At 43.8% G+C, this 26601-nt stretch overlaps 1 protein-coding gene across 1 annotated transcript in view; it reads left to right on the forward strand.

Annotated features, from left to right (window-relative positions):
- Nucleotides 1–26601, forward strand: part of LOC121002307 (ATP-dependent translocase ABCB1-like) — a 308011-nt gene that overhangs the window by 226110 nt on the left and 55300 nt on the right. The window contains exons 20-22 of the mRNA XM_040433708.1: nucleotides 1545–1628; nucleotides 13349–13552; nucleotides 22874–22974. Of these exons, the coding sequence (XP_040289642.1) occupies nucleotides 1545–1628; nucleotides 13349–13552; nucleotides 22874–22974 (389 nt within the window). The remainder of the gene's footprint in view (nucleotides 1–1544; nucleotides 1629–13348; nucleotides 13553–22873; nucleotides 22975–26601) is intronic.

The following is a 26601-nucleotide window of genomic DNA, read 5'->3' on the forward strand; positions in this document are numbered from 1 at the left end:
CCTGATGCTGCTGCCACCTCCATACTCTCTCACCTTGCCACTTTGTGGTCTCCTCATTCTGCTGTCACCTCCACACTTTGTCACCTTGCCACTCTGTGGTCTCCTGATACTGCTGCCACCTTCACACTATGTCACCTTGCCACTCTGTAGTCTCCTGATGCTGCTGCCACCTCCCCACTATGTCACCTTGCCACTATGTGGTCTTCCGATGCTGCCGCCACCTCCATACTCTGTCATTGTTCCACTCTGTGGCCTCCTGATGTTGCCACCACCTCCACACTGTCATTGTGCCACTCTGTGGCCTCCTCCTGATGCTGCCACCACCTCCATACTCTGTCATTGTTCCACTCTGAGGCCTCCTGATGCTACCACCACCTCCACACTGTCATTGTGCCACTCTGTGGTCTCCTCTTGCTGCTTCCACCTCACCACTATGTCATAGGGCCACTCTGTGGACTTCTCATGCTGTTCCCACCCTCCCCACATCATGACTGGGCCACTATTTTGCCTGGCTGACATCATCATTTATTTGACCCTTCTTCTGATCTGTCCAAAGGAAGGAAAAATGAGACGCACAACGGATCCTGTCTGTGTAGCAGCTGTAAGGCCTGTATGGTCCCATCAGAATTAGCTTGTGATTTGGTAGCCAAAAGCAGGAGTGGGTACAAAACAGAAGACATGCAAATATTCCATTCACGTGTCATCTCTGTTTTGGATCTACTCCTGTTTTTTTGGGCATTAGCAATACTGGTGGATTACTAACCAAATGCTGACCGAGTGAAGGCGGATGCTCCACAGACAGGATCAGTTTTTTGGGGGTTATTGTTCTGAGGGATCAAAGGAAGGGCAAAATAATCAGTGATGTCAACACAAACTTACTGCTGACACCCTCTCCACTCTGAGCTCAATTGACCTATTGACCGTGCACCCGGACTTTAAAGTAAGCACAGTGCCGTCCTTTTTCTTTTGATTCAATACCCTCTCCACTCTGTCGGGGAGGGGGGCTCTACTTGTATAAGTGTTTGATAGAACAGGTTCTGTAGACATCTATGTGGAAACAGCTGACGATGTTGTAATAGGAGTGTGCTTCTTCTTGGTGCTAATATCTACCTGTAAGGCTGAGTTCATACTTGAGTTATTTGGTCAGTTTTGGCCCTGTGACTGCCCAAATAAGTAAAGTGAGCAGTGATTCTAAGAGTGACGCCTCTCATCTGCATGTCATACTGACTCACAGTAATATTTCACTACCACAGCAGACTCCCTATGCGTGTTACTGCAAGGCACAGTGTTCTACACCACTAAAAAAGGCTCTCTGAAGCCAGGAAATAGTCGTTTTTTTAATGCGATTTGCCGCAAATAAATTCGGATTAAACCCATTTTTTTTTATTTGCTCATCTCTAGTGGCAGCCCTACTCCTGGCTAAATCTAAAAACACCAAATTTTCACTTACATTCACCCTGTTGATACAGAGCTCTGCTCCTGCAATCTTCAGGAATGCTCATGAAATAATTATCTAAAATAATGTTATCTTCAATCCCTAATAGGACATGGCCTATTTTGATGACAAACAAAATGCTGTGGGTGCCCTTCTTGCAAGACTTACAATAGATACTTCTCAAATTAAAGGGGTGAGTATAAATTTATTTAAGCTAAAATGGCATATTTGAATTATACATTTTAATCTCACTTCTTGAGCTTTTTAAAAGTGAGAAGTACAGTATTTTTGTTGTTTGTCACTCAATGTATTTCTCGGGGGGGGGGGACAAAGTTAGATCATCATCTCCTAAAAATATGAAATAAAAACTGAATTACTGCTATATTTCCTATTTGAAAATTAGAAGCTTTTAATCATGGTCATATGTTTCTGGCTCATCCACTCTGCCTCTTCACATACTGTATATCTTCCCATAGTGTGGGCTTCAGGACTTCACATAAAGTCAAACCCTTTTCTCTTATTTTAGTGATCCTTTCTAAACAAACTGTAACCTTGTTAGCTAACCAGCCATAGCTAAACTACATCTATGTCTCAGTAAAGCTATGTTCACATCTCCTCTAAAGATAAGAGGAACATACTACTGGAGCTACTGGCAGTTTCTGCTGCTGGCATATGATTTAGGTGCCTGCCCAAACGAGCATATTACCCGATATGTGTGGGCTGGCATGAGGAAATTCAATTAAACGTGGTCATCACAGGTGTTGAATTCCTCCGAGATCCATGCCTCTTACATTTTTAGAAATGTGAGGTAGTCCACACTGTCGTAATCGTAATTAAGTAATTGGCGGCAACTTTACATGGCCAGATAATCACTAACGAGCTCTCGATAGCGATTATCTGATGGATTCTCAACCTGTGTAAAGGGGCCCCAAGACAGGATCCACCATTCCCAATAAGTGATTGTCATAGCTTATCAACTCCAACCTGATCTCTGCACAGGTCACAGGGCATGTCTAGAAAACTGTCCTATAGAAGTTCAAGAGGTTCCCTTCTGTCCATTATGTCTATATCCCATGTGGCTGCTGTAAAGATATTCTCTAAATGCTCTATAAATGCTGTTAAGAACAGAACAGGAAAGATGGCCCCCTGCAGGGGTAATATATAGAATTTTCTTTCCCTGTAGTAAAATGCCTCCATATATTTAATGTTTTCCCCCTGAAGTCTAATGCCCCGTTTATGTAATGCTCTCCCCTTGTAGTATAAGGCTTCTGTTTATATAATGCTCTCCCTGCTTAGTATAATGCCCTTGTATATATAATGCTTCCCCCTCTTAGAATAATGCCCCTGTATATATAATGCTCTTCCCCATAGTACAATGTGCTCCCCCCTTTAGTATAATGCCCCTGTATCCAGTGCTGCCTATAATTATTCATACCCCCGGCAAATTTTGACTTAGGCCTCCTGCACACGAACGTATTTTTTTTGCGGTCCGCAAAAACGGGTCCCATTTTTCCGTGATCCGTGACTGTTTTTTCGTCCGTCGGTCTTCCTTGATTTTTGGAGGATCCACAGACATGAAAAAAAAGTCGTTTTGGTGTCCGCCTGGCCGTGCGGAGCCAAACGGATCCGTCCTGAATTACAATGCAAGTCAATGGGGACGGATCCGTTTGACGTTGACACAATATGGTGCAATTTCAAACGGATCCGTCCCCCATTGACTTTCAATGTAAAGTCAGGAGTTAATATACCATCGGATCGGAGTTTTCTCCAATCCGATGGTATATTTTAACTTGAAGCGTCCCCATCACCATGGGAACGCCTCTATGTTAGAATATACTGTCGGATTTGAGTTACATCATGAAACTCAAATCCGACAATATATTCTAACACAGAGGCGTTCCCATGGTGATGGGGACGCTTCAGGTTAGAATATACTAAAAGAACTGTGTACATGACTGCCCCCTGCTGCCTGGCAGGTGCTGCCAGGCAGCAGGGGGCAGCCCCCCCCTGTAGTTAACACATTGGTGGCCAGTGTGGCCGGCCCCCCCCTCCCTCCCCTGTAGTTAACTCATTGGTGGCCAGTGTGGCCGGCCCCCCCCTCCTCTGTAGTTAACTCATTGGTGGCCAGTGCGGCCGCCCCCCCCCCTCCCCTGTAGTTAACTCATAGGTGGCCAGTGGGCCCCCCCCTCCCCTGTAGTTAACTCATTGGTGGCCAGTGCGGCCGCCCCCCCCCTCCCCTGTAGTTAACTCATTAGTGGCCAGTGCGGCCGGCCCCCCTCCCTCCCCTGTAGTTAACTCGTTGGTGGCCAGTGGGCCTTCTGCCCTCCCTTCCCCTCCTAATTAAAATCTCCCCCCTATCATTGGTGGCAGCGGAGTCTACCGATCGGAGTCCCAGTTTAATCGCTGGGGCTCCGGACCGGTAACCATGGCAACCAGGACGCTACTGCAGTCCCGGTTGCCATGGTTACTTAGCAATTTGTAGAACCATTATACTTACATGCGAGCTGCGATCTCTGCGTCCGGCCGGGAGCTCCTCCTACTGGTAAGTGACAGGTCCGGCCGGGAGCTCCTCCTACTAGTAAGTGACATGACCTGTCACTTACCAGTAGGAGGAGCTCCCGGTCGGACCTGTCACTTACCAGTAGGAGGAGCTCCCGGCCGGACCTGTCACTTACCAGTAGGAGGAGCTCCCGGCCGGACGCAGAGATCGCAGCTCGCAGGTAAGTATAATGGTTCTACAAATTGCTAAGTAACCATGGCAACTGGGACTGCAGTAGCGTCCTGGTTGCCATGGTTACCGATCGGAGCCCCAGCGATTAAACTGGGACTCCGATCGGTACACTCCGCTGCCACCAATGATAGGGGGGAGATTTTAATTAGGAGGGGGAGGGAGGGGAGAAGGCCCACTGGCCACCAACGAGTTAACTACAGGGGAGGGAGGGGGGGGCCCACTGGCCACCAACGAGTTAACTACAGGGGAGGGAGGAGGGGGCCCACTGGCTACCAACGAGTTAACTACAGGGGAGGGAGGGGGGCCGGCCGCACTGGCCACCAATGAGTTAACTACAGGGGAGGGGGCCACACTGGCCACCAATGTGTTAACTACAGGGTGAAGGGCTGCCCCCTGCTGCCTGGCAGCACCTTCCAGGCAGCAGGGGGCAGTCATGTACACAGTTCTGTTAGTATATTCTAACCTGAAGCGTCCCCATCACTATGGGAACGCCTCTGTGTTAGAATATACTGTCGGTTCTGAGTTTTCACGAAGTGAAAACTCAGCTATGAAAAAGCTTTTATGCAGACGGATCTTCGGATCCGTCTGTATAAAAACTAACCTACGGCCACGGATCACGGACACGGATGCCAATCTTGTGTGCATCCGTGTTCTTTCACGGACCCATTGACTTGAATGGGTCCGTGAACCGTTGGCCGTGAAAAAAATAGGACAGGTCCTATTTTTTTTACGGCCAGGAAACACGGATCACGGATGCGGCTGCAAAACGGTGCATTTTCCGATTTTTCCACGGACCCATTGAAAGTCAATGGGTCAGCGAAAAAAAACGGAAAACGGGAAACGGCCACGGGTGCACACAACGGTCGTGTGCAGGAGGCCTTAAAGTTACTTTTATTCAACCAGCAAGTAATTGTTTGACAGGAAATGACATAGGTGTCTCCTAAAAGATAATAAGATGATGTACAAGAGGCATTATTGTGGGGAAAAAAAACATTTCTCAGCTTTTATTTACATTTGAGTAAAAAATACAAGATGTTCCTCACTGTGGAAAATCTCAGAGGATGTGGTCGGAAGCCAAAAGTGACACCTGTGCTGGCCAGGAGGATAGTTAGAGAGGTAAAAAAGAATCCAAGGATCCCCACCAAGGCCATCCTGGTGAATCTGGGCTCTGCTGGTGGCAATGTCTCAAGGCAGACAATCCAACGGACACTGCACACTGCAGACTGCTGGGAGACCAAGGAGGACTCCACTTCTCCAGATATGGCACACAAAAGCTTGCTTGGCCTTTGCAAAAGCTCATCTGGACAAAGAAGAAAACTTCTGGTCTTCTGTGTTATGGTCAGATGAAACAAAAATGTAATTGTTTGGTCACGATGATGTTTCCTTCATTTGGCATAAAAAAGGAGAAGCCTTCAACCCAAAGAACACCATCCCCACTGTTAAACATGGTGGTGGGAACCTAATGCTTTGGGGGTGTTTTTCAGCTAATGGACCAGGGAACCTAATCACAGTAAACGGCACCATGAAAAAAGAACAATACATGAGGATTCTCAACGACAACATCAGGCAGTCTGCAGAGAAACTTGGCCTTAGGCACCAGTGGACATTTCAGCATGACAATGACCCAAAACACACAGCAAAGTGGTGAAGAAATGGTTAGCAGACAACATTAACGTTTTGGAGTGGCCCAGCCAGAGTCCAGACTTGAATCCAATTGAGAATCTGTGGAGGGAGCTAAAGTTTAGGGTGATGGCGAGAAGACCCTCCAACCTGAAAGTTTTGGAGCTTATTGCTAAAGATGAATGGGCAAAAATACCTGTGGAGACATGCAAAAAGCTGGTCTGCAATTATAGGAAGCGTTTGATTGCTGTAATAGCCAATAAAGGCTTTTCTATTGATTATTGAGAAGGGTATGAATCATTTTGGACTGGACACTTTTTGCTAAATAAAAGCTGAGAAATGCTTTTTTTCCCCCACAATAATGCCCCTTGTACATCGTCTTATTATCTTTTAGGAGACACCTATGTCATTTCCCGTCAAAAAATGACTTGCTGGTTGAATAAAAGTAACTTTAAGTCAAAATTTGCCAGGGGTATGAATAATTATGGGCAGCACTGTATATAATTTTCCCCCCATAGTACAATGTGCTTCTCCCTTTAGTCCTGTATTATATTGCCTCCATTTATATAATGCTCCCCTGTAGTATTGTGCCCCCATTTATATAATGCTCTTCCCCTCTAGTATAATGCCCCCAAATATAATGCTCTCCCCCTCTAGTATAATGCCCCCATGTATAATACGCCCCCCCCAACCACCACCCGGTATTTCCCCCTGTAGTGCTATATATTGTAAGAAGGAACAAGGGGCCATCATTGACGGAAGATACGTGTCACCAAGGTTCCTGGCCTTCGTGAGGTAAGAACCGGGTTTTTCCCTGAAGTGTCAGTTTTGCAGTTGCAGTCTGACACTTCAGCTGTTAGTATGGCTGTAAAGCCGATCCGGGTCGGTTCTTATTGAGAGCAGCCAAAGAGCAGGGTGGGTGGCTGTTCTCTACGGTTCCAGGCCGGGTTTTGGCTGGAATATAAAAACCCAACCAGCATGTTCAGCTGGTGTGGATTATCCTCCATGACAGAGAAGCTGGGGAGTCTGTGTCTTGAGACACTGAGGCCATCTATTTGTGAGAGCCGCATGCTGGGAAAACAGGCCTCTAAAAGCCCTCTCTGCAATTCGGGTTTGTAAAAAACAAAAAAAAAAAAAAAAAGAAGGTTTTAAGGGCTTGTGTTGCTGGAGTGGGGAGAGAATGCTGGCCCCCCACTCCATTCGGACAGTCCGGGTTTTAGGCTGTCAGGTAATCACTACTCAGGTGTGCTAGCCTGATATAAGGCTGAGAATGGAGACACGTGTCTCTCTCTCTCTCCGCCTGGGGACAGAACTGCTTGGAGTCTCTGTGAGTATAGCAGGTGGTACAAACAATAGGGTTATGTTTGGTGTCCAGTGTTAGGCTGGCACCAGGCTAGTCAGGAGTTCCTCATTGTATAGTTAGAGCCGGACAGGCATACAATTTTGTTTGTTTATTTTATGTACCACCCACTGGCAATAGATCTGGACAGTTGATGGAAAACTGAGGTTGCCTGGAATCTGTGCTCAAGAGAGTGTGCACATCGACCACCCAGCTACCTAACTCTTAATATAGATATCTCAAAGAAGAGGCAGCACTCCAGGATAAAGTGAAAAACGACCCGCTTTATTTCCCCTGTGCAACGTTTCAACTGCTCATTGCAGTCTTTCTCATGCTTGAGAAAGACTGCAATGAGCAGTTGAAACGTTGCACAGGGGAAATAAAGCGGGTCGTTTTTCACTTTATCCTGGAGTGCTGCCTCTTCTTTGAGATATCTACAACTATTTTGACCGAACAGCATAAGGTCAGAGGATTTTGCACCCGGCTTCATCTACAAGTAGTGCTGCTGCCCTTTCTTTGTATTATAACTCTATATATATATAATATATATATATATATATATATATATATATATATATATATATATATATATTCAAAGAATGAAGAGGCAGCACTTCCAGTTGTTAGGTGATAGGGTGACGACCCCAAACTTTATTCCAGCTACGTTTCTGCCTTCTCAATGAGGCCTTTGTCAAGCTACAACAGTGCTACACTGTGGGGTTTATATACCCACAATCCAATACAAATTGGTGCAATTAGTGAAACCACATGTTGACAATAAAATCACATGATCCTAAAAACGTCACATCTCACATGACTATTTGTGTAAACATATTCTACATGTCAAAAATCTTTATACAAAAGTGGTAACATATTCAATAGTGAAGCACCTACATAATAGGTTCTATACATATCATACATAGTGTTCCAATGTGCTGTATCAATATCCCTCGTGTCCAGCTTCTAATTACACATATGTGAGTAAAAGAGTGCTCCATCCATTAAGGGGTAAAATCAAATACTCGATGCAGCTGCATCATATTAAACTTTAAAAACTTTTTGGGACTAACCGTCATTGATCAGCCCGGCGCGCTGGCATCAGCGTCCCTCCGTTCGCCAGGCGCATGCGCCGCGTCATGCGTCATCCGTCCACCTCCCCACGTCATCATGCACGCACCCTGGAACGCAACTTCGCCCAGTGGAGCGCACAGTGAACATAGCGGCGGCGGGGGGAGGGAGAGAAAAGACACATGACCGGACACACTGCCGAGGCGTCGAGGGGGCGTGCCTGTAGCCATGGTGACACAGTGGAAATCAATACACAACAAGAAGAGAGGAACATCAAGGCAGTCACGAGCGCATAATTACCTAGCCAACCTGCATATTGATGTGCAAATGAACCCAGGAGTGGCAACCACTACAGCATCCGTACACTGACCTGACGCAGTGTGCCCCCTAGGTTAATATGCACATCCAGAGTGAAAAATCTGTGCAGTTACAATGGGAGGGATCCATCCCATCTCCATGCACATAAAACTTGGTATACATATAGCCAACTTCTAGCTTATAGATTCCCGGTCAAAGCTGGCATCTAGTACCATTTTAGTAAAAATTGATGCAGGTCGGGTTGTCCTAACGTGCTACGCATGACTTGTCATCAACGCCCCTCCTCAGCATAAGCCACTGGTCACCATTATGTCAGCGCACCGGGGTGGTCCATACACGGAGTAGTCCAATCATGAGACAAAGGTTCATTATATTCTTCAAAACTTCCATCTATAAATAAACCAAAGGTATATGAGTGTATTTATCATACAAAAGATTACAAATAGCACTGTTGTATATCCTCCCCATTCGACTCAACGAATAATATCACCTCCACGTCTGATGAGCAAATAACACATTACCTATCCACATAATTCCCATCTGCATTCAGCATTAAGACCATCAGGTCTAAGTGTGCGCAATTTATGTATCCACATGATCTCACGTTGTTTCAACTTTTTTTCCCTCTTACCTCCCCTTTTAAGTGGGGGAATAAAATCTATCACCCTGAACTTGAGATCCTTTTCCCTGTGTCCAGCTTCTACAAAGTGTTTGGACACCGGGAGATCTCTCCGTTTCTGACGGATGGAGTACCTGTGATAGTTCATTCGCGTCTTCACATCACACGTAGTCTCCCCAACATATAGGAGACTACAGGGGCATGTCAATAGATAGACCACGAATGAACTATCACAGGTCAAGAAATGTCTGATCTCAAACACTCTATTGGTCACTGGGTGTGTAAATGTTTCTCCCTTCAACATATAGTTGCAGTTTACACAGTTCAAACATGGATAGCTCCCAAATTTTTTTCGACCCATGTATGTCTGAACTGCGGTTTTATCACCTGCCACCTCTGCTCTAACCAATTTGTCCCTTAGACTGTCAGTTCTCCTGTAAGACATCAAGGGGGGTGTAGAGAATTCTTTCACATGGCCAAAATTGCTACTCAGTATAGGCCAGTGTTTCCTAATAACCTTTGCTACCTGATCACTTCCTTCAGTGTAGGTGGAAATGAATGGTATTCTAGCTTGTTCAGTCACTCTCTTGGGGTTCCTAGGTTTCAGATCATCCAGATGTTTCTGTATTAATCTCTTGGGATACCTTCTATTTAGAAATTTCTCGGCCATCTCAGACAGTCTTTTATTTTTTAAAATAGGATCTTTTACAATGCGCTGGATACGGAGGAACTGGCTCCGTGGTAAAGACTTGACCATAGGCCGCGGGTGGCAGCTCTCAAATCTCAAGAGCTTATTGCAATCCGTTGGTTTAATGTACAAGTCAGTTACCAGCCTCTTGTCTTGTTTCCTCACCATAGTGTCCAAAAACTGGACCTGCTCGGTGGAGTGCGTCAGAGTGAACCGGATTTCAGGATCCATGTTGTTCAAAAATTCATGGAACTGGGTCAATTCACCCTCAGTGCCCTCCTAGATGACGAACACGTCATCTATGTATCTCCACCACCCCAGCACATGGCTGAAGGTCATGTGCTGGGGTGGTGGAGAAGGTCCAGTTTTTGGACACTATGGTGAGGAAACAAGACAAGAGGCTGGTAACTGACTTGTACATTAAACCGACGGATTGCAATAAGCTCTTGAGATTTGAGAGCTGCCACCCGCGGCCTATGGTCAAGTCTTTACCACAGAGCCAGTTCCTCCGTATCCAGCGCATTGTAAAAGATCCTATTTTAAAAAATAAAAGACTGTCTGAGATGGCCGAGAAATTTCTAAATAGAGGGTATCCCAAGAGATTAATACAGAAACATCTGGATGATCTGAAACCTAGGAACCCCAAGAGAGTGACTGAACAAGCTAGAATACCATTCATTTCCACCTACACTGAAGGAAGTGATCAAGTAGCAAAGGTTATTAGGAAACACTGGCCTATACTGAGTAGCAATTTTGGCCATGTGAAAGAATTCTCTACACCCCCCTTGATGTCTTACAGGAGAACTGACAGTCTGAGGGACAAATTGGTTAGAGCAGAGGTGGCAGGTGATAAAACCGCAGTTAAGACATACATGGGTCGAAAAAAATTTGGGCGCTATCCATGTTTGAACTGTGTAAACTGCAACTATATGTTGAAGGGAGAAACATTTACACACCCAGTGACCAATAGAGTGTTTGAGATCAGACATTTCTTGACCTGTGATAGTTCATTCGTGGTCTATCTATTGACATGCCCCTGTAGTCTCCTATATGTTTGGGAGACTACGTGTGATGTGAAGACGCGAATGAACTATCACAGGTACTCCATCCGTCAGAAACGGAGAGATCTCCCGGTGTCCAAACACTTTGTAGAAGCTGGACACAGGGAAAAGGATCTCAAGTTCAGGGTGATAGATTTTATTCCCCCACTTAAAAGGGGAGGTAAGAGGGAAAAAAAGTTGAAACAACGTGAGATCATGTGGATACATAAATTGCGCACACTTAGACCTGATGGTCTTAATGCTGAATGCAGATGGGAATTATGTGGATAGGTAATGTGTTATTTGCTCATCAGACGTGGAGGTGATATTATTCGTTGAGTCGAATGGGGAGGATATACAACAGTGCTATTTGTAATCTTTTGTATGATAAATACACTCATATACCTTTGGTTTATTTATAGATGGAAGTTTTGAAGAATATAATGAACCTTTGTCTCATGATTGGACTACTCCGTGTATGGACCACCCCGGCGCGCTGACATAATGGTGACCAGTGGCTTATGCTGAGGAGGGGCGTTGATGACAAGTCACGCGTAGCACGTTAGGACAACCCGACCTGCATCAATTTTTACTAAAATGGTACTAGATGCCAGCTTTGACCGGGAATCTATAAGCTAGAAGTTGGCTATATGTATACCAAGTTTTATGTGCATGGAGATGGGATGGATCCCTCCCATTGTAACTGCACAGATTTTTCACTCTGGATGTGCATATTAACCTAGGGGGCACACTGCGTCAGGTCAGTGTACGGATGCTGTAGTGGTTGCCACTCCTGGGTTCATTTGCACATCAATATGCAGGTTGGCTAGGTAATTATGCGCTCGTGACTGCCTTGATGTTCCTCTCTTCTTGTTGTGTATTGATTTCCACTGTGTCACCATGGCTACAGGCACGCCCCCTCGACGCCTCGGCAGTGTGTCCGGTCATGTGTCTTTTCTCTCCCTCCCCCCGCCGCCGCTATGTTCACTGTGCGCTCCACTGGGCGAAGTTGCGTTCCAGGGTGCGTGCATGATGACGCGGCGACGTGGGGAGGTGGACGGATGACGCATGACGCGGCGCATGCGCCTGGCGAACGGAGGGACGCTGATGCCAGCGCGCCGGGCTGATCAATGACGGTTAGTCCCAAAAAGTTTTTAAAGTTTAATATGATGCAGCTGCATCGAGTATTTGATTTTAACCCTTAATGGATGGAGCACTCTTTTACTCACATATGTGTAATTAGAAGCTGGACACGAGGGATATTGATACAGCACATTGGAACACTATGTATGATATGTATAGAACCTATTATGTAGGTGCTTCACTATTGAATATGTTACCACTTTTGTATAAAGATTTTTGACATATAGAATATGTTTACACAAATAGTCATGTGAGATGTGACGTTTTTAGGATCATGTGATTTTATTGTCAACATGTGGTTTCACTAATTGCACCAATTTGTATTGGATTGTGGGTATATAAACCCCACAGTGTAGCACTGTTGTAGCTTGACAAAGGCCTCATTGAGAAGGCAGAAACGTAGCTGGAATAAAGTTTGGGGTCGTCACCCTATCACCTAACAACTGGAAGTGCTGCCTCTTCATTCTTTGAATATATATCTTGGAGGACAAGCCAGCCTCTGTGAGGATTTCTTGCACCCAGAGCTCTACATCTGACTGTGCTGCTGCATTATTTGTGGTATTTATATATATATATATATATATATATATATATATAAAAAATGTATTATTATTATAAATATATATATTTTTTTTAAACAAACATTATACTAAGTGTGTCTCATTCTCCGCCAGGTTTATTATTACCTGTGGTCTTGGATGATGCTTTCCTGCAAAAGGCAACATGACCTAATACACCAGGTCACAGGTGGAGCAATGATGTGGTCACGTGCCCACGTTATCAGGCCAACTGTGACCTGGCACAGGAGGTCACAATGATGTCATCGTGACCACCTGCGCGGTTCTACTTCTTCATAGGTTTCAGGCCTCCCTTGCTCAGTGGCAAACTGCCGCCCAGCTGAGAGACGGGTTGACTGCTGCCTGAGGCGAGATTCTCAAATTGCTTCATGGCAGAAACGGGCCTGCACATCAATCAGCTGTTTGAAGAAAATGCAGCGCTCCTAAGTGAATAGTAGAGAGACATCCTATTGAAGTGAATGATATAGTGGAACGGTAATTACACCTGCTCACAGCTGCAATGTCGCCACAGAGGAAAAAAAAACACAGGCTCATACGTTCCTTCAAACAGATGATCGGTGGAGATTCTGGTAGTCGGGTTTCCGCTGATCGGATATTGATGATCTATACTGAGAATAGGTCATCAATATAAAAAAAGCAGAGAACCTGTTTGAACCCTATTAATACCACTGAAAGATTTAAGATTCAGCACATTTCATCACTGACACAAGACAAGACATTGTCCTCAAGATTTCTTCACTTCAAAAATTTTACTCTTTCTGTCTTCTAGCTTACTGGAAACCGGCTGGGAGTGCTGACAATGACTGTGACAACTTTGCTTGCTATAATCTGCATTTCGTTTGCATATGGCTGGCAGCTGGCCCTACTCATCTTGGCATTTGTTCCCATTCTCGCCGGAGCCCTGCTGATTGAAGCGATGATTATGGAGAATCAGGCATTCAAAAACCAAAAGGCCCTGGAGGAAGCTGGAAAGGTATATTTATTTAATTCTTAGGCTAAGTCTACACGACGACATTTGTCGTTCAACATTTTGTCGCACCAATGTTGCGCGACAATTTTTATAATGATAGTCTATGGTTTTGCACTGCGACTGCGATGCGAGAGTTGCAAAAAATCTATTTGAAATGGATTTTTCTGCGACTGTTGCAGTTGCGACACCATAGATTATCATTATAAAAATTTGACAACTTATTGTCGTCGTGTAGACCTAGCCTAACACTTCAGTCACGGTGTATAAAATCAAATTTTCTAGGTAATTAATATAAATGCTTCCAAAAATGTGTAATGTAAATTTTAGTGGCTCACATAGCAGTAGTGTATGTGCAAGTGCATGTGCCAAGTGTCTATGCCGTACCCTAGAGCAGCTAGTATCTGCAAATGGTTTGTTAATGTTAATGCAATTTGATTCTATGTTATCTATACCTAGCATAGCCTGACATGGCTAGCTGGCATGGCCAGGGTTTACAATTCTAGATCATGCCTGTTAGGAGGTTAGTCCCACCCCCAACTTGGGATTGTCTAAATTGGAGTTAAGGAAGGAAGCAAATTCCATGTGCTCCTTCTCATCAGGCCTCGTATTCCAGATCTCTGTGTGATTTACTTTAAGCTCTGCAGAAAGAGAGAAAGGCAAAGGAGGGAAAGAGGAGAACTTAGAGTTTGCATGGTCAAGCATAGGAGAACCAACTATTACAGTCATTCAGACCCTGCTACTGTGAGGGACAGTGTTAGGACACACTTCACATCTGGACACTTTCTGACCTTAAAAACCCTGTTTCCCGCAGTGGACACAACAGCTATTGTTGGAAGAAAGGGTGAACCCTACTTTCACTGTACTGGCCCTAGGGAGCAGCGGTGGGAGGGAAGCCATTGTGATAGACTGTGGTATAGCAGGAGCCACTGCCAATAGTAGCATGGGTTCCTCAATCCCTGGTTGATCTTAGTTATTATGAGGACTAGGCAGTTAGTTATTTACTGTAGCCACAAAGGTTGAAAACAGTTTTGCCTCTCTTACACGAAAAACATATAGTCAGGCTGGTGTTGCTATGGATTATCTTTGGACACTGTTGTGGTGGCAATAACACCTAAGATTATTTTTGAACAAATATATTGGAAACAGGCATTGCCTTGTCTGAAACCCCAAAGTCACACTAAGACAGAAAAAGAGGTGGAAGACTGCTCTAAGGGACAGTGGATCCCCCCATCTACGCAGTCCTTCTACTGTAGCTATATACTAGGAGAGGAAGAATGGTGTATGATCTACAGCCAGAGGAGCTATGGTCACCAGGATGGAAAAGTATTGGAGAGGCCAGACAGTGACTGAAAAGATTTCATCTATGTGTTACCTATTTTCCCCATATACCCATATACAGATCATTAATGACAGTCATTTAATGGTAACAGCCCATGCTCGACTGTTACCTGTGATCATATATATGCAGATAACATGCAGATCACATCTGCTTTGCAAGCATCCAAGGCCATTGTGAACACTGTGTTCAATGGTTTTCTGTGACAGGGAAGTGATTATTTCATTTCCATGTCACAGTAGAGGAGAGGGCTCTGTGATAGCTCAATTCTGCTGATAGCATTATGTATAGGAGCATATTATGTATAGGAGCATGCAAAGCTATTAAACTCACCACATAAATTAACTGGCGGCAAGCACATGGACTAGAATAGGGGTTAAAAACAGGAGTGAGAAAGTGTGATGTTATGAACAGCACTGTGTAGTATGTATTATGCACTGAATATGATTAATGCATTGATGGCAGTGGAAAGTGTTAACTTTTAAGACCCTAGCAAATGGCTGAATTGAGTCGGACGCCATGCATCAGGCAGTGGTAATAATGATGTAGTATGGTTGTGTCAGTGTCCTACCACAGGCTGTCGCTCCCTGGGGTACATTGCAGTGAAAGTTATAGCATTGAAGAATGAGGTTTCAAGGACGTACCGAGACATACGGATGTACCAGCGACTGGTGGCAGGAGATCTGTGAGACTGGCATCACGTGGTTTGATCTGACATGTTTTCCTGTTAATTCAAATGATGTCTGTGTTGTTACCGGTGCTTGCCACACCTTCTTTCCCAAGGTGTTGCTATTGAGGTCATTTTACCTTCTCTATTTATTGTTTCTCCCACTATGCTATGCGGTTTATAGCTTCCTGTTCCTGGTGCTATCAAAGCTTCATTGAAGATAAGTGTTTCCGTTCCCTTTTGTATTTTGTTTTGATATGTGTGTGTTGCCTTTCCCTGTTTGTCATTAGGCCTGAGGGAGACTTCTGTTCGTCCTTCCCTTTGGAGGAGCAGGTAGACTCAGTCCTGACATTAGTTCCAGGGTCCTACAAGGTGAGATAGTATTCTAGGTACTATCGTGCGGAGGTAGCTGACCTCCACACAACCGTCTTACAGATCCAGAGACCACAGGCTGCTGGTCCTAGTGGTGATAGTGGTTACCAGGCCTGTCTCGAGCCTAAAGTTGCCCTCTCGGACAGATTCTCTTGGGGAAGTGAAAATTTCATTTTGTTTAGGGAGGTGTGCAAATTTTGTATTTTAGGCTACGTCCACATTCATCTGGGGATGAGAATAAGAGAGTTGGTGTAGTTATTTTGTTGCTTAAGGGTTTTTTCTCTGCTGACCGGAATGCAGTCTCTCCGGTCGTTGGATGAATTTTTTAAAGCTCTGGGTCTCATCTATGATGACCCGGAGTGGACCTCCTTGGCCGAGACCAAGCTACATGGCTTTCATCAGGGAGAGTGTTCTGCTGAGATCTATTGCTCTGAGTTTAGGAAGTGGGCTATGGATACTGAGTGGCACGATCCGGCTTTCCGTAGTCAGTTTTGTCAGGGACTATCGGAGAGGCGGAAGAACGCTTCTGGCCTTTCATGAGAATCCTGAGTCTCTGGAAGTCGCTATGTCTCTTGCAGTATGCATTGACTCCCGGATCCACTTTTAAGCATTCTGGTCATAGGAAGGGAGTTTTTTTTTCTGCGGACAGAAAGGACATTTTATCGATGTATGTCCAGTCTCAAAAAGAAAAAAAAGGGGACGTTTAATTCCCATCTGACTCTTGGAGGGGTGGGAGGAGAGTCAGAAAATGTGCATTTGTCTTTGCCTGGTAGTACCCGATTTATCCTGTCTGCTGAGGTGGCGCTAGAGTCCAAGACTGTATTGTCTGTATTGAGGCGTTTATTGACAGTGGGGCAGGGGTGAACCTGATTGATGCTCAGTTTGTCTGTATCCATGGGTTGTTTTCAAGTGCATTAGAGAAAAACCTTTCCATTTTTGCTATTGATTCTGCACCTCTAACTCTGAAGTGTTTATCTTAGATCGTGCATGACATCCGATTAAGAGTGGGTGACTTTCATCATGAATTCGTCTCGTGTTTTTTGTTGGAGTGTCTCCCTGCTTCGTTGGTTCTGGGTTTACTGTGGTTAAGCAAGTACAATCCAACCATCGATTGGCAAGCTAGACAAATTCTGGATTGGGGTGATTATTGCGTTGACAATTGTCTATATACATCTTTTTCTGCTTTAACCACTAAAACATTACCCTCTTTTATATCTGATTTTGCCTATGTATTTTCTGAAAGTGGATGCCAGGATTTACCTCCACATCGGGAATATGATTGTCCTATCAACCTTATTCCTGGAGCTAAGTTGCCCAAATCTAGGTTGTATAACCTTTCTGGACCTGAAAGAACGGCCATGAGAGAGTCTATTACCGAGAATTTGGCTAAAGGACACATAAGACCTTCCAAATCTCCAGTGGCAGCAGGGTTTTTCTTTGTTAAAAAAAAATGGATGGAACTCTTAGGCCATGCCTGGAATTCTGTGAGCTCAATCGGATTACTGTCTGTGATCCTTACCCCCTTTCTTAGATTCCTAATTTGTTTAACCAGATTCTTGATGCCAAGGTGTTTTCCAAGTTGGACTTAAGGGAGGCATATAATCTGGTCTGGATCAAGGAAGGGAATGAATGGAAGACAGCTTTCAATACTCCTGACGGTCACTTTGAGAATCTGGTTCATAATGTGTTTCACAAATCTATGTTGAAGAGATGTTAAACATTTTGGAGTCGTCCCCCTTGCCAACCGGTCCTGTCATGGTGGATGGCAGTTTGGAATTCCAGATCGCCAAGATTATTGACTCTCGAGTTCTCCGTAGATCTCTTCAGTATCTTGTTCACTGAAAGTGTTATGAACCAGAGGAGAGGATGTGGGTACCGGCATCTGACGTGAACGCCACGTTTGGTGAAAGCCTTTCACAGGTCTCATCTGGATAAGGTTGGTCCTGGGTGCCCGGAGGTCTCTCATAGAAGGTGGAATACTGTCACGGACGTACTGAGACATACGGACGTCAATAGGCATGCTGCCCAGGGGTGGTCTGACAACTCATGGGGCCCCCGGGCAATAGGAGATTATGGGGCCCCTGTGTCCCCGCCCACCCTCAAGCACAGACACACACACACAGCCCCACCAACATCACTTATACTTGGTACAGAATTTCTCTTCACTATGTTCAAAATAAATCTTTACTAATTAAAAAAGAAAATCACGCCCTCCACCACAGCACAAGCGTATCTCAGACTCAGTGTATCGCATAGCTCCACAGCAATACAACTCACAGTAATGTGCGATGTGCAAGTACATCACAGATCACCTCAGCAATAAAATGCATAGAAAAGTGCAGTGTGTGAGTATCGCAAGCTCTACAGCAATATGTCACAGGAATGTGCAGTTTGTGAGTGTATTACAGATCACCTCATCAATACAATGCACAGGAATGTGCAGTGTGTGAGTATATCATAGCCAACCCACTGCTTTCCCATAGGGAAGTATTGGGAGGCTATTGCGCATGCGTGGCTTTTTAAAGATGCTTTCAATCAATGAATTTCTATGAGCAGTGTTTAGCGTGAATGCCAGTGTTGCACCTCTAGTGGCTTTTTAAAGATGCTTTCAATCAATGAATTTCTATGAGCAGTGTTTAGCGTGAATGCCAGTGTTGCACCTCTAGTGGCCGTCTGATGCCTTGGCAGTAATGTAAATACTGCCTTTTTTTCTGAAAAGGCAGTGTTTACATTAAAAGCTTGCAGAGACTTGCTATAGACACCAGAACTACTACGTTTAGCTGTTGTGGTTCTGGTGACTATAGTGTCCCTTAATAAGGAGAATAAAAAGAATCAGCACAAAAGTATCAAATAAAATGGCTGTATCACTATTCTAAAAATTAAAAAAAAAGCACAACTTCTGACACAAATATATAGTATTTTGCAGATTACTTTTTTTTTTTTTTACAATGTGCAGATAGTACTGTATCCCTCCATCCTTCCCTCCCCCTTCTCCAACCACCCAGCACCCGTACTCACATAAAACAAGTAATATACATAATATAGCTTACAGAGAATTACTATAAATACTTACATATCTGTAAAGAATAAATCAAGGCAACTGGACGTACTGGACAGTTCTGAAGACTCCAGCAGGCTAAGGATCAGTGCTCTGGGCAGTGGGCAGCTGGTCTCAGGGCTGGAAGTGGGCACCGCTCTGCAGTTCAGGAAGGAGACCTATAAGACGCACCTAGGTTTTAGAGGGGGACAATAAGAAAAAACTTTTTTCATTACACCTCAGGTCAGACCACCAATCAGACCCCCAATGTTAATCAGACCTCAGCTGACAGCCCCAATCAGACCCCCAATGTTAATAAGACCCCAATAAGACCTCAAATCAGACCTCAGCTCAGACCCCAATGTAAATGATCTCCAATCAGACCTCAGATGAGAGCCCCATGCCTCTCATCACCCCCATATCAGCCCCCATGCCTCTCAATAGCCACCATTATCAGCCCTTATGCCTCTCATCAGCTACCATTATCAGCCCTTATGCCTCTCATTAGCCCCCATTATACCACTTTTAGCCCCCATTATGCGCCTCTCAGCCCTATTATGCGCCTTTCAGCCCCCATTATGCCTCTCAGGCCGCATCAGAATGGCCATTATGCCCCCAGCAAAAATAAATAAAACACTTACCTCTCCTGCTACTGGACTTCGTTGCTCCTCACCGGCACCGCAATCTTCTTCCTCCTGCTGTCGGCTGGCGCGCACAGTGTGACGTCACATAGTGACTCACGTGGTGTGCAGACCTGCACAGCCAACAGCCGAGGACCAGAAAGTGGTGAGTACCGATCCTTCACCGCTTCCCGGTCCTCCGGTGCTAATCATTGTTTCCAAAATGGAAGCACTGATTAGTATTCACGGTGAATCCTTGACTATGCGAGCCATGCCGCTCGCAAAGTGAAGGATAGTATCTTGGGGACACATAGAGCCGGCGGAGTGGAGGCAGCGGCCAGCGGGCCTGAAGGGCCCCCTAGTGGCCGCGGGCCCTTGGTCCATGCCCGAGTGTCCGAATGGTCAGTCCGCCCCTGATGCTGACATCACACAGCCCAATGAGCAACTTTTACCCTCACCTGTGTCTTTACCCTTTCCCTTGTAGATTGCAATTTCTCGTGGCAGGGTCCTCTCTCCCACTGTGCAAGTTTGTTAATAGTTTCATGTGGATTGTATTTGTGTTTTTATATTATGTATGTGTGACCCTTTTTAGATGTACAGAGCCATGGACTTAATGGTGCTTTCAGATAAATCATAATAACATTCTCTGCTTCCTTATCTACAAGGAACCAGTGAGTAACAGACTGGGTTTTGTTCTGACTCAATACCTAGGCTGAAATGTGAGGCTTATGAGACAATATGGCTATGGTTGTCTTTATTGATAACTTCATCTAATACCTATCAGATACCATTCAATTCCACTGCAAGACATGTATGAAGAATCCAGATAGGGTTTATTTCCAGGTTAAACTGTTGTAATTATGCACAAACAATAGGTGAAAAGATTTTTTATTTTTTTTGCCCGGTTCAACCAGACATATTGACAGTACAAAACATATATAAAAAATGGCAGCCAGGCACAGGTAGAAAGGTGGAAATCACATCAACAGCAAACAAACTGAAATAACAGCTATAAGATATAATAACTTAAAGGGGTTGTCTCATCTCACCATTACTAAGGCGAGATGAGACACATTCCTGACCACCTCCCACGCATAGCCATTAGAGCTACTGAAACAGCATAGTTCCAGCCGGGAGGTTGTCAGGACTGTGTCTCATCTTATCTTAGTAACAGTGAGATGAGACAACCCCTTTAAATTACATACAACCATGAAATATGGAACTTGACATTCCCCATATGAAATGTTTACATTTTATAATCAACATTAACAATAATGTTCCTGCGTGAAGTCTCGGTAGTAGATTTTGAGACTTGATACTGTAGATGAAAAAGACGAAAACATGCAAAGATGTAACTGCAAAAAACAAACAAACAGTTATAACATTAGTCCAGGTCCTGTGGCTGAAGGTCCTAAGGAATGTAATCCACAATCGTAGAGAACAGGGGGAGGCTGTGACTGCCAACACTTCTACCAACCCAGAGTATACTCCAAATGGTGTCATTTTACTGAACACCCACAGTCTTCTTTTGAATGCATTAGTGATCCATACACTCTCTTTTATTGGTAACAGGAGCACTGTGCTGTAAGAATCACTAGATCAGGAGCAGAGTTGTAACTAGAAAAGGCTGGGCCCTATAGCAAACCTTTAATCTAATTTGTTAGTAGTAATTGAATGTAATAAAAGGAGAGGTAAGTTGTAATGTTGTCACAGTAATTGACCACCAGCTCAGTTTTTGTGCATTTCAATGTATTTGCTTTAAATATCTGCTTATTAACAGTGTTGATCGAGAATATTTTAATCGCAAATTTTGATCGCGAATATCGGCAATTCAAGAATTTGCAAAGATTTTGAATATTGTGCTATATATTCGTAATCACAAATATTCGAGAACCTCAGTTCTTGCTTGTGGGCCAATGAGAAGGCTGCAATATCTTTGTCAGAGCTTAGTAGCATCCCTATCAACCAATAGGAAAGTTGCCTACCCCTTACTATATAAGAACCTCCCCAGCAGCCATTTTCTGCAGTTTTTTGCAGTTGTGAGAGAGACAGCAGTGTCATTACTGTGCTCTGTGCTTTGCTGAGTCATTTACATTGCTGAGTCAATTACATTAGATAGTTAGTTAGCTTATATATATATAATACAGATGTCACGGATGAAGTTGCAGATAGCTGGAAGTTATGAATAAAAGTCCGACTGGCTTGATCCCAAACTAAGGAGCATATAGGTGACCCCTATAAAACCCTAAGAGCTCACCCTGACTGCTAAGCACATACTAGGGTCTCAAAGGTAGACGATTGTATGCCCTCGTACCTAAGACTTTGTGAAACCTGAAAACCCTATAATAGTGAGGGGACACGACCACCGGCTCCCTGCACTTCATACGGAGGGAGTCAGGGTCACCTAGAATCAAGCCAGCAAGGAAACACAATACATGAAAGGACTTATCTGAACAAGCAGCAGCAGAAGACTCCAGCAGTGAACACTTCAATCCAGGAAGTAGTATAAACCGCAAAGTGAGGCAGTATGGGAGGGAATATAAAGGAAAGAGGATTAGTCTAAATAGGTGATACCTGGGAGAAGAAAATGAGATGAGAAAGTGAAACCAAAACAAAGAACATCATGCAAGAGGTAGAGAAGGACGTCTGTCAGACCTTCTCACAGAAGTGGCGGTGACAACAGATAGTTAGTGGGAGATAGTCAGTGTAGGTTAGATAGGGATATGAGTGTAGCTGATAGGTTCCAGTGCAGGGTGTTAGGTAGTGTGATAGGAATTACTGTTTCTCTGCTGTCCATACATGCATGCTACAGACATAGTGCTGTGATGTCACAACAATACTTAGTGCACCAATCAGTCATATCTACTCAGACCTGATAGAATGTGAAGTTGCATGTATTGAGCCAAAACTATGCGCATCATTAGTGCCGATTTCTGCAATCGTGAATATATTGGAGCAGAGTGCTGTAATGTAAAATTACCTACAGTGATCAGGAGTCATGAAAGTTGCTGCCAACCATTTTCTCCAGTCTCAGGAAACTTCTAGCAGCTTGAAAAATGTAACAAAAGTGAGCCACGCCTGTATTGCGCGCGCAATATGCGCATATTACATTGCCGATTTTCACAATCAAGAACATAATGACTGGAGATCACGAATTTGCTAATTTATGGCGAATATTAGGCCAAAAATTCACAAATTATCGCAAATTTGAATATTGCCTATGCTGCTCATCACTATTTGCAATTAATTTCATTTTTTTTTTTCTATAAACACTTTTCTCACTAATCTTTAGATATCAACAGAAGTTGTTGAAAATATCAGGACAGTAGTGTCATTGACCAAAGAAGATGTTTTTTATGAAAAATATAATGCCAGCTTAACAGGATCATACAGGTAAGTCATACAATGTGTGTCGACATTACTGTGCTGCCATTGAATACTATCATTATGTAGCATAGTCATACAAAATCTTTTCTGATGTACTTGTTTGTTGGTTTGACTTGTGATTATCTGACACAACTACTCCTCTGGATTCATTGCCTATCATTTTGACACTTTCTCATCCTTCTTGGTTATTAGAATCAGCTCTGACCCTGACTATGTTTGGATTTGCTTCAAGCTCTGAGATTTATCTCTCATTACCAACCCCTTGCTTGTCTGGTTCTTCTTATACCAATTTGCATGAACCTGGGAATTTTCAGGAGCCAAATCATATCCTCCTTGTGGTGGGAAAGGATGAATTCATGAAGTCTCTTGCACTCTGTTAACCAGAATTGTCAGCATAAAACCTGACTTTGGAAGTGCAGTTGTTAAACAGGTTATTTTGTATAGTAACACAACAGAAGTACTACTACAGATCAGAAAGGAGTTGATCAAATGCAAGATCTTGAACCAAAAACTTGCATTTCCAAGGAGGCCACCACAGTCTCAGCTCAATTTGCTAGACCATATTTCTGGGAATTGTAGGGAATCTGTAATGCTTCATGAAAGCTATAAATTGTACTTTAAATTACTGCTGTATTCATCTGGAACTAGACAACATCATATGGGGTTGGTCATGTTAATAGCCTACCTCCTGATAAACCTATACTGATTTGCACCGCTCCGAATTGTAAAAGTAAATACAGAGAGCTTGGATTTGGTTTGTATTGTGGATAATCTGGTTATTAATCAAGTCCTGTCTAAGCACCAGTCCAGCTACAGGAAAACACAAACACTTAGGTATTTCCTTTTCATTCTGATAACATACTGCTACCTGTACAACTGTTTTAAAGAGAACATTCTTTGTGGGCTAAGGCATTTATTGACTGCAAAGAACCGCTAATTTCATCTATGCCAAAATTGTATAATTGATGAAGATACCTTTGCTTAGACTGTCTAAGGCTATCAATGTCACTACAGTGGACAGTACCCTTCTTCCTCAGGATGTGGTTCATTTTGTTGCCCCAGAAATTTCTAATTTGCTGGGTTATTTACATTTTGAGTCCTTGTCTTTCTTTGTTCTGGAATAATTGTCTGAGACTTGATGTCTTGAGTGCTTTGGTTACTGTTATGTAATTCTCTAAACTGATTGGCACTCGGATGACATTTCTAAGAGGAACCTTGAGTGTCATGCTGCTTGTCTCTCCTTGCACTTGAAATCTTTTGCAACATCTATTGTTGAGGTGACAAATCATTTCTGATTTATTTCTGAAACCATGCTAAAAGCTACCTGACAGAAGTTATCATTGACTTATTGATTTTATTGTGGACTCTTGTTTACCTAAGTGCAGAATATGAAATCATTCCGGTCCACAGAGACAGTTATGATAGTAACTGAGCACGAACAACCTGCTCAAATGGGTCGTGTTCCTCTCTGCAAATCTAAATTAATAACCATAAGCCAAAAAAGGACTCAGAGCACAACAGGTGAACCTACAAATCCCAGCACACCACCGTTAGCATAAGTTAAAAAAGGACTGTACATTGGTAGTAATGGTCAGCAGTGTCCAATGTCAATGTGCAGGATCAGGATCATAAAAATAAAACAGCCTGCTGTGCTTATTCAGAATACTGACAAGATGAACATCTTGTATAAAACATGTAGTAAAATAGTAGGAATCATCTCAGGATGGAGCTCACAAGTGTTCAACTTGTTTTGCCTCCCAAGACTTCTTCAGGGGTTCCTATTCTGAGCTCCAGGCGACATCTTTAACTACAAACGTGCCAAAATTCCTCTGTAAAAAGTCACTTCACTTACAAACATCACTTAAGAACATCATAAGAATTTATTCACACTGTGCAGCTCCAATTGCAGTAGCAACACATCAGTATATTATAAGCACCCAGCAAACCCATGAAATGAAATCTCAATGTTAAAAAGGGAAAAAACTGTTAAAACTGCACTGAACACAACATAAAATTGTGAGATCCAACTATCAATGTCAACTTCATTATTTCACCTACTTGGGCAAAGGTTATTCACTTGGTTTAAATACAGGGATAGATTAAAAGTCATCAAGCCTCTATTCATATATCTAATATATTAAATCAATCATACTGGTATATTTACCCTGCATGGCTCTAACCTGACCCTCATTACAATAGCAGCCCACAGGGGGTGTGAGGAATATGGATTATTATTTACTTGCAGCCCTGATTGTCAGTTGATTCACCTTTTGGCTTGTACACAGTCAGTGTACATGCAAAATATGTTCCCACCCCCCAGCCATCTGATTGCCAGCTAGCAAGGGAGAAAGCCCCAGGGGTACAGGCTTCAAGGAGGCCCCAGGTGGATAATGTCACACCTCAATAAGCCAGTTTGGAGGCAACCAAATCTGCAGGAAAACCCCCAGCAGGGGGTCTCAGCTCTTGCCAAGATCAATGATACCTCCCAGACATGTTGGCACCTACATTTCATAAGGAATTATGAATCGCCCTGCCATCGCAGGCGCAAACCGGATACATATTTGTGTCCCGGTGGCCACGGTGAACATGCCCATATGTTTTGTTTGATGGTGGCATGCCAGGGATAGGAGATATCCATATCTCCCCACATAAACCCAATAGTGGCACCATGTTTGGACTCTAGTTATATCTGGAACCCAGGCGGATCCGTTGGTCCCAGAACCATCTCGCTGTGACCTTCTGGACTGGAGCTATAAACCCTAAAGGGTTGTGTGGGTCATTTGCAGCCAGTCCAGCAGAGGGGGGTGGACCCCTCCCAAAGGCCAGGAGGGGCCAGCTACAGGTTAAAAGGCTTGTACCTGCAAGCGGGCGTGTCTTTCTCTGAAGAAGGATCACATTGTGTATTGTGTTTAGGCGGACCCAGGAAGATTTGTAACAGGGTTGATGTTCCTGGAGGGATACACCAAATGGAAAAGGATTTAGGAAAACTAGAGGAATGGTCAAAAATCTGGCAACTAAAATTGAATGTTGATAAGTTCAAGATAATGCACCTGGGGCGTAAAAACTCAAGAGCAGAATATAAAATCAGTGATACAGTCCTAACCTCAGTATCTGAGGAAAGGGATTTAGGGGTCATTATTTCAGAAGACTTAAAGGTAGGCAGACAATGTCATAGAGCAGCAGGAAATGCTAGCAGAATGCTTGGGTGTAAAGGGAGAGGCATTACCAGTGGAAAGAGGGAGGTGCTCATGCCGCTCTACAGAGCACTAGTGAGACCTCATTTGGAGTATTGTGCGCAGTACTGGAGACCATATGTCCAGAAGGATATTGATATTTTGGAGAGAGTTCAGAGAAGAGCTACTAAACTAGTACATGGATTGCAGGATAAAACTTACCAGGAAAGATTAAAGGCCCTTAACATGTATAGCTTGGAAGAAAGACAAGACAGAGGGGATATGATAGAAACTTTTAAATACATAAAGGGAATCAACAAGGTAAAAGAGGAGAGAATATTTAAAAGAAGAAAAACTGCTACAAGAGGACATAGTTTTAAATTAGAGGGGCAAAGGTTTAAAAGTAATATCAGGAAGTATTACTTTACTGAGAGAGTAGTGGATGCATGGAATAGCCTTC

This window comes from Bufo bufo, chromosome 5, assembly GCF_905171765.1.
Source record: "Bufo bufo chromosome 5, aBufBuf1.1, whole genome shotgun sequence".
In the NCBI taxonomy this organism is placed as follows: Eukaryota; Metazoa; Chordata; class Amphibia; order Anura; family Bufonidae; genus Bufo; species Bufo bufo.